The sequence below is a fragment of the Colias croceus genome, chromosome 23, assembly GCF_905220415.1.
Source record: "Colias croceus chromosome 23, ilColCroc2.1".
Taxonomy (NCBI): domain Eukaryota; kingdom Metazoa; phylum Arthropoda; class Insecta; order Lepidoptera; family Pieridae; genus Colias; species Colias croceus.
In genome coordinates, this window is record NC_059559.1 from 2356227 (window position 1) to 2365756 (window position 9530).

Sequence of the window (9530 nt, forward strand, 5' to 3'; positions counted from 1 at the left end):
TTGATTAGGGATATTTTTGATATTTATTTCTTGACCTTTGCAGTTATTTTTGCTAGCTGTGCTCCGCGGTTTAGTGTGATAGCCCTTCTAGCCTTAGCCTAGCCTTCCTCGATAAAATATAAATGGGCTATCAAACACCGAAATAAATCGGACCAGTGGTTCTTGAGATTAGCGCGTTCAAACAAACAAACACAAACTCTTCAGCATTATAATATTAGCATAGATTATAAAACAGTTTCAATATACCTATTGGCTATTAACAAAAAAGAGTTCGTAACTTAGAAAAAAAAAACTTAATAATATGAACTGCACACAATTTGAACGGATTCTTTTCCACTATTTTTTTGCAAAAGCACAGAAATGCAGTAAGTTAATTTACTTCATAGGTATTAGATTATTCTAAAAGGTCCAGAAATTGTAAAATAAAACAACAAATTTCCAATAATATATTTTATTTACAAGCTCTCCATTTAAATTTGATAATCATTTGGATCGTACAACTCTGACAGGAGACGATAAATATAAGATGGAGAACTGCCTCCTCTGAAAAATAAAAATAAAATTTTATAAGTTTGTCTGTGTAAAAGAAATAATCCCACATACTCACATTTATAAAAAAACATAAATATTCAACAACAATACTACTTTAATATTATAAGCACGAGAGTTTGATTGTGTATAGATTTTAGTAACTCTTTCACGCAAAAACAACTGAAGTAAATTTGATGATACTTAGCAGTGAAGTAACTAATATGTTTATTGCACACTAAATACAGTATGTATTACAAAATACTAGCGGTCCGTCCCGGCTTCGCCTGTGGTACATATTTCGCAATAAAAGGTAGAGCCTATGTTCTTTCTCAGGGTCTAAGATTGTCTGTGCCAAATTTTATCAAAATCGGTCCAGTAGTTTATGAGCCTATTCATTACAATCAAACAAACAAAGTTTTCCTCTATATAATATTAGTAAAGAAGAGCACAGTAATAACACGCACACACTACACAGGGCGGTCTTTTCGCAGTAAGCGATTTCTGCCAGACGAACCGAAAAAATAAATATATAAAGGTATGTATAAAAATACTTGGTAAAGAGCTCAAGATCTGTTCTCCCCAAAGAGAAATAGTAAAATCTTTAATTGAATAATAATAATAATTAATGGTTTATGTTTAGATCAGTAGTGCCATCTATGATACATGGCATGTAAAAACTTTAGGTAAATGCTCACTAGATGGCGTTTTCCTTAATCTATAAAGTTTAGTAAGATTCATGATTTGGAACTGTGATTTGGAACCTGTGTTTGGAACTTTTCTTCTTGTCGCACATTTACGTAATGTCGAAATCTATTAAGGTATTTTTTGATTAGGGATATTTTTGATATTTATTTCTTGACTTTTGCAGTTATTTTTGCTAGCTGTGCTCCGCGGTTTAGTGTGATAGCCCTTCTAGCCTTAGCCTAGCCTTCCTCGATAAAATATAAATGGGCTATCAAACACCGAAATAAATCGGACCAGTGGTTCTTGAGATTAGCGCGTTCAAACAAACAAACACAAACTCTTCAGCATTATAATATTAGCATAGATTATAAAACAGTTTAAAAAAAAAAACTTAATAATATGAACTGCACACAATTTGAACGGATTCTTTTCCGCTATTTTTTTGCAAAAGCACATAAATGCAGTAAGTTAATTTACTTCATAGGTATTAGATTATTCTAAAAGGTCCAGAAATTGTAAAATAAAACAACAAATTTCCAATAATATATTTTATTTACAAGCTCTCCATTTAAATTTGATAATCATTTGGATCGTACAACTCTGACAGGAGACGATAAATATAAGATGGAGAACTGCCTCCTCTGAAAAATAAAAATTTTATAAGTTTGTCTGTGAAAAAGAAATAGTCTCACAGAAGAACATAAATATTTAACAACAATACTACTTTAATATAAACACGAAAATTTATAAGAATGTGTATATTTTTGTTACTCTCTCACGCGAAAACCACAGAACGAGATTTGATAATACTTAGCGGTGATGTAACTGTAGCAGAATGACACATATAAAGCTGTAGAAATGATTGATGATGATTTGTGGCACATCTAGTTTCTATAATAACATATGAATAATAAATGAGTTTTGACATAATCAGGGTTTTACCATATGTTATAGTAATAAATATATTATTTTACAGTCGACATAGTTAAATAGATTAAATTTAAAACTAAAAATTAGTTTTAAATTAATTTTTAGTTTATTAACTTTAAATAATACTCACAAGTTAGTAACAAACAATGTGACATGGTCGTGCGGCACAAAATCATACATCGGCGCGAACACCTGCGTCACTGCGCTCTCCCCACTCCTGTGCATGTAAAAATAAATAATAAAATGTGTGCGTGGACTAGTGTACACACGTAAGAAGTGAAACTTCTTTATGACGTTATTTTTCAAAAAATAATTTACTATATGCAACTTTACAGAAATACGTCGAATCACGCGTGGTAGGGGTACGAAAAAGATGGCGCGTAACGGAAAAACGTCACGCGTAACGAAAAAATGTTTTCTAAATTTTTTCCAACCCCGATAAAGAAGTTTCACTCCAATAAATAACAAAAATCTATATTGAAATATCATTAGTAAAGAATTTAGTAGTCCTAAATTAAAAACTAGCTGCGCTTTGCTGTTTCACCCGCGTGGCTTTACTCCTGTTGGTCTTAGCGTAATGATATATTATAGCCTTCCTAAATGGGCTATCTAACACCGAAATAATTTTTCTAATCGGACCAGTCGTTCCTGAGATTAGCGCGTTCAAACACACAAACTTCAGCTTTATATTAGTATACTCACATATACGGTAGTGCAGTGTAGGGCGGGGCTAGTTCGTTGAAGTGCGTGTGGTTACACGAGTACAGTGGTGACATCTTGTATAGCGGCGATAGTACCACCACCTGCCATTAATAAATAAACATTTAAATCCGAAATACATTTATTGAAGTAATACTTCTTTTGGCGCGATGGAGAAAAATGATGAGTGAATTTTTACGATGCGCGCGCACACCGACACCTAAATTTAACAGCATGAAGTTAGCTCTAGGTGGTATGAAAATTGATAACTATGTTCAAGTTGTATATTCTAGTATTTTTTTCCATACGCCAAAGAAGTATAACTTCTAACGCGTGTACATAAGTACACACACTCTTTTTCATAAATCTGTAGCCAATGAGTTAAACATCAACAATGAGGCTAGTGGCGTCGCCGTGATAAACTTTCGCGGCCAGTGATGAAACTTCGTGTTATATAAAATTTGTGCCTTCAATAATCTGTGGTCACTTTTTATGTAATGGCAACATTTGTTTTGTACTTCCTCTTCTCTGCGGACATTACTCGTGTAACACATATATTTTTCATCGTAATAAAGATTTTCTTTTAAAACGTGCACCTAGGTTTTTGTTGACTATACCAACACTTTGATATTTTAAAAGAGCAAAAAATGTTGTTAATTATATCCAAAAGTGAATACCTTATTTTAGATATAACAGCATTTTTTACTTAGTTTTTCCATTCTTCTTCCAAAAACTAACATAAATATAAAATCTCACCGGCACGCTATAATGTCTCGCAGCCGTTGTAACTGCTAGGAGCCCCCCCTCCCCCAAAACCGCACCCCCCGCGAGGGCTGCTCTAACCCCCACTACCACCTGAAAAGAGAAGGCAATACATAGGTATAATATTTTATATAAAAATTAGCAAAGTTAATTTAAAAAAAGAGCGTGTGTACCGAGCACACGTGTCAGAAGTGAAACATCTTTGGCAAGATTCAAAGATACAAAAATCGTCGCCTTACTCCTTGACGTGACGGTATTGCCATGACGCGACCTTGACATTCTATTCTCAACGCGCATAAAGAAGTTTCACTTCAAAAGTAACTTATAAAAATACACTTGTATTGAAAACCTCTTACAAAACAAAGCAATAGCTGTGTATTCAACACATTTGATAAATAGTTTTTGCTTAAAAATTAATAAAAGTACTTCAATACCTTACTATAGGTAAACCAGAATCTGATGGCAATTAGGGAAATCAAAATGTTGAGTGTGCAACCCTAGGGAAAATGGACTGAACGATCTTGATACTGGTTATTTTTTATTTTGTCCTCAATATCATTAGTCACATTACATAAGTGGACAATACTGTACTTAATAATGAGATATCCATTTAATATTATGTAGGTACATACTTACATATACAATTAGACATATTACTTGTATACAGGTAATACATATTATTATTTACACATTCCTATATTTGTATATTCATTACCAGTATGCCATGATAATATAGATCAAAACTGCTTATAATTATTTATAAAATAAAATAAAAATAAAATAAAACTATGTTTATTGTCGTAAGTATTAACAGAAACACACATTATAAAATTGACTTGGACAGCTTGGACTTGAAGAATAGCCGTATTGGAAACTCCTGTAATAAGTTTTCATAAAATTATATTCTAATCAACAAACAATATTATAGTTACCTACATATAATATTTTTTAATTTAAAGTATCAAAACGGGTAAGTCCAATTTACCAATAAAATCTTCAAAATTGAAAATTGTGATGTGTTTGACCCTTCTTCTTCGAATGTTTTTCTATACACATTATAAACTACACATATTGCTTTGGGATCGCAGCGGCTTTTTCGACATTTTCGAAGATTTTTTAGACAAAATCCTAAAAATTATTCATCAACTGCAAAAAAGACAAATAATTTGACAACCAATTTGATAGTTGTCAAATAAGTTGCCACATGAAAATCTTTTATTTCTTAAATATAAATATGCCATCAGATTCTGGTAGACCTATAGTCCACTTTAAAACAACACCACACATTTTTTCCCGCGAAAAAAACTAACAAAAAAAAAAAAAACACAAACCTTATTAACTCTCGGCATTAGCGCGCCAACAGCAGCGCCATTGACATACGTCACGTTGACACCGAGCGCGCTGAGACGGGCCGCCATTGCTGCCGCCTGTCAATTAAATATTTATTGTTTTATCTTAATTCCTATTTAAAACATTTTCTTAAGAGGGGGTATAAAGCATTTTGTTTGATCAAAAACATCCTATCCTACTAATATTATACATGCGAAAGTTTGTGAGGATGTATGTATGTGTATGTATGCTAGTTACTCTTTGTTTGATGAAAATATTTTATTTATATTATTTACTAGCTGCTCCGCGCGGTTTCACCCCCGTAGCTCCACTCCTGTTGGTTGTACCGTGATGATATATAGCCTATAACCTTCCTCGATAAATGAGCTATCTAACACCGAAAGAATTTTTTAAATCAGACCAGTAGTTCCCGAGATTACCGCGTTCAAACAAACAAACAAACTCTACAGCTTTATAATCTTATCTTAATATATATAAATCTCGTGTCACAATGTTTGTCCTCAATGGACAACAAAACCATTTAACCGATTATAATAAAATTCGCACACCATGTGCAGTTCGATCCAACTTGAGAGATAGGATAGTTTAAATCTCAAATCGTTTTAGAGAAAGCGGGCGAAGCCGCGGGCGGTAAGCTAGTATTAGTATAGATTTGAAATGGATAAATTCAAAACTCAATCAAACTGAATCCACTGTAAAGAAGTTCCATTATTCCTTTGTGACAAGCTTTACTTTCTTGACTCCTAAAAAAGCCAGTATCACTCTAGCCTCCTCAAATTGCGATGTGACAGAGAGACAAACAAACAAACACACTTTCGCATTTATAATATTAGTAAGAATTCAATTCAGTATTTATTAATTTTGTTTGTTTATCCACACATACCTCAGCAACCTGCGGCCCCTCCACAACGACCAGCTTCACTTTACTTGTGCCGGACGATTTTATAAACTTCTCCACTAATACACTAGCGCCATACGTTAGAATTACTTCGTCTGCGTGTATGTGCTCTTTCGCTTGACCGCATATTGATGAGGTACTTGACTCTAGTTCCGCTAGAAGCTGTAAAATAATGAAAAACAAATACAATTCAGAAGAACAATGTAGGATTGATGTTTGTAGCTTCGAAATAGTCGTATATTATTGCACACAATACTTTTATATTTAAAACTAGCTGTGCCCAACGGTTTTATCCGCAGTGCTCCGCTCCTGTTGGTCTTAGCGTGATGATATATAGCCTATAGCTTTCCTCGATAAATGGGCTATCTAACACCGAAAGAATTCAAATCGGACCAGTAGATCCTGTGATTAGCGCGTTCAAACAAACAAACAAACTCTTCAGCTTTATAATATTAGTTAATATATTATTCCTTCAGTAGCATATTATGTGACAGTCATTTGAAACAGTTTTTTTATACCATTCTTATTTTAATAAATAAATTACATTAACAAAACTACAGAGTGATATACTCACATAGGGAAAATATCAGGACAAAATACTTAAAAATCCCTTACCTCGGCTATGTGGTCCCTAATAGGCTCCCTTAGGTCATGATTCGACGGTAGAGTCGCGCGTCGACTGGACGCCGCCAACACAAGGCGTTGGAGAGATTCGCCGGAATATTCGCTGCTCTGGAATATAACGTAACAAAATATATTAATTATCTTTATTTTAATACTACCTGACCCGGCCTTGTTCTGCCATACTCTTGTCACTTAGGGATATGAAAATTAATCTGACCCGGCCACTGGTACAGTTTGATTCAAACTTAATTGGATAGTACGATGTTCCGAGCCGCCATTAAGTTTGAATTGTACTGTACTAAGACCCTGAAGAACCGCCATACTAGTACAAATGACCTAATATTTTTTGTCAATATCTCCCGGCCTATATAGAGATAGATGCAAGATAGATGTAAACCAAAAGCTTAGTAAGTACTCTATTACGAAAATTGTGTAAAAAACAGTATTGAATATAGTTTTTTGTTAGACAAGATATCTAGAAGAGAGATGATCATGATATTTCAAAAATAATAAAATTCACATTTGTGTATGTGCAATGTGAAACAAACATTTTGTTACAACAACACTTTCAAATATTCAGAAACAAAGTAAAGATACATTAACAAACAAAAAACACTGGTTTTATGGTCTTTGTTTTCACCAAATACCGAGTCCTTTTCCTTTTCATTGAAAAAATTTCCATGTGAATAAAAATAAATATATTTTTTAGCATTACCTGGTTAGCCAACGCCCTCTGCTCGTCGCGTATAGCACGCAACACACGGCGCACCATGTTAGCAGCTATTAATTCTTGCGGCAGAGCTTTGGCCAGACGTCGGCCAGTCCCGCGCACTGCGTTCACAAGTGAACTGTAATGATGGGGAAAATATATGGAAAATCTAGACATTAATATGTGTAATAAGTAAATAGAAGTTTCACTGCAGTACACATGACTGCTCGAGCAGTCGCCACCGCTTCAAGCCGTCAACTGCTCGGTTGGTAGTGACAGTTCCAGCAGACAATGACCGACAGCTTGAGCAGTCCGTGTTGGTAGCTCAGCCGTTAAATGCTCAAGTTGTCCGTGTACAGCCTTATATGTATCATGTACACTTGTTGTTATGTTTTGGATCAAATTTCAACCACCAGGATATACTAACCAGTTTGTTACTAATTTTGCCTGTGTGACATCTACATACTATACTCACTATCACTGTCACTGTTGTAGTAGTCTTACAAAGAAAATGTAACAGCTTTAAATAACTATTCATAATAAGAAAGAAAAAAATCAAAGACTTACAATGCACTTGTATTTGGCGCCTCTGTGATTATTTGTTCCAATAGTGTCACAGTGGCCACAGCGATCTTGTTGGAGCCTTGTAATTTTCTGTAAAAATGTATTTTTTATTAGTAAGTGATCAAATAAAAGTATATGCATGGATAGTGTGATAGTAGGAATAAACTGATATCCCAAAGATTGCAATATAACTTCAAGTTTTTTTAACTGGCATATATCATTCTATACTAGCTGAGTTTTATCCGCATTGCTCCGCTCCTATTATTCTTAGCATGATAGCCTACCCTTCATCAATAAATGGGCTATCTAACATTGAATTTTTCAAATCGGACTAATAGTTCCTGAGATTAGCACGTTCAAATAAACATACTCTTCAGCTTTATAATATTAGTATAGATCTTGTTTTATTCTTAGATCATAATAAGTAATAACAAAGTTAAGTAATACATACTTTATTAATTTGTTTTATCCATTTTCATTTGCACACTGTAGATAGTTAATTAGTTAGTTTGGTTTCTTTTGTGCCTTAATTTCTTTTCATGTAACATTTATTGACAAATACATCACATAATTATTACTTCCACTAAAATAATTATTGACCATATTTATATATACCTGTACCATATCTACTTTCAACAAGAATTGAATTGGATTTTACGAACAGCTTGGTTGAACCCGTCAATCTGCCTAAAGGTTCCCTAACTATTTATCTTCTACTAGCTGCACTTCGCGGTTTCACCCGCGTGGCTCCGCTCCTGTTGGTCTTAGCATTATGGTATATAGCCTATAGCCAGCCTTCCTCCATGAATGGGCTATCTAACACCGAAAGAATTTTTCAATCGAACCAGTAGTTTCTGAGATTAGCGCGTTCAAACAATAAAACAAACTCTTCAGCTTTATAATATTATAAGTATAGATATAAACTTTGCTGAAATATTTATGAAGTCTAGAATAGAAGAGAGGTTACTAAAACAAAACCTGAACTACATACCCAGTTCTAACATCGGATACGAATTTCACAATATTTTGTATGCTTTTCTCATCCAGATCTTGGATATTTCCTTCCAATGGTGGCATTTTGAGTTAGAATTTTAGTTAGTTGCAATTTTGTAACAATAAAGAAGTATTTCCTCAGATAAATAACATCAAAACATACCTAACCTTTTCTATACCTACGTATAATATTTTGATGTTCGATTGACAATTAATGTCAGTCTGGGACTCTGGGAGACGTGAGGGGAGACGTCAATCGCCATCTCTGAATAACGTAGGATTCGTTATTCTGAGATCGCCATCAAATCGCCATCCGCTGTCAAATGTCACTCAATCAATATTATCGGATATATTCAGAGTCGGATATGCGTATTATTTATTGGAAGAAGAAGCGTTATATTATTATGAACAAATGTGGAACAAATCGTATCATGTACACTCTTTTTCATAAACTATTGTATAAACAAATATTATATTGGAAACTAAGATTGGAAATATCACGTTACTAATAATAATATTTTTCCTCTATATAATCATCAATTACCTACCACTCAATTTCCTTATTATTCAATTTTGATTTTAGTGAAGAGATTATGTATATCCAATAAAAAAGCTGTGCCCCGCGGCTTTGCTCCGCTACTGTCGGTCTTAGCGTGATGATAATATAAATTATAATAGCCTTCCTCGATAAATGGGCTATTCACTGAAAGAATTTTTCAATTCGAACCAGTAGTTCCTGAAATTAGCACGTTCATACAAACTCTCAGATTTATAATATTACAAATT

General features: G+C 33.8%; 1 protein-coding gene across 3 annotated transcripts; it reads right to left on the bottom strand.

Annotated features, from left to right (window-relative positions):
* Positions 1 to 1748: 1748 nt before the first annotated feature.
* Positions 1749 to 8958, bottom strand: LOC123702517 (translation initiation factor eIF-2B subunit beta-like). 3 transcript variants are annotated; one of them, XM_045650293.1, is made up of 10 exons: positions 8743 to 8956; positions 7755 to 7841; positions 7194 to 7326; positions 6470 to 6586; positions 5840 to 6016; positions 4938 to 5033; positions 3601 to 3699; positions 2848 to 2948; positions 2276 to 2362; positions 1749 to 1856 (listed from the first exon to the last, which is right to left on the bottom strand). In XM_045650293.1, exons 1-10 carry the CDS (start codon positions 8826 to 8828, stop codon positions 1784 to 1786), a joined length of 1056 nt encoding a protein of 351 aa, XP_045506249.1. In that variant the 5' UTR covers positions 8829 to 8956; the 3' UTR covers positions 1749 to 1783. The 3 variants fall into 3 exon arrangements, with proteins under 3 accessions (XP_045506249.1, XP_045506251.1, XP_045506252.1); XM_045650295.1 differs by having other exon boundaries at positions 8739 to 8941; XM_045650296.1 differs by lacking the exon at positions 7194 to 7326 and having other exon boundaries at positions 8739 to 8958.
* Between the last annotated feature and the right edge of the window lie 572 nt (positions 8959 to 9530).

Coding starts and splice junctions, on each gene's coding strand:
- LOC123702517 (XM_045650293.1), bottom strand. CDS start 8,828: ATGCCACCATTGGAAGGAAATATCCAAGATCTGGATGAGAAAAGCATA. Junction 6,587..7,193: donor AGAGGGCGTTGGCTAACCAG/GTAATGCTAAAA, acceptor GTTATATTCCAG/AGCAGCGAATATTCCGGCGA. Junction 3,700..4,937: donor TAATGCCGAGAGTTAATAAG/GTTTGTGTTTTT, acceptor TTCTCTTTTCAG/GTGGTAGTGGGGGTTAGAGC.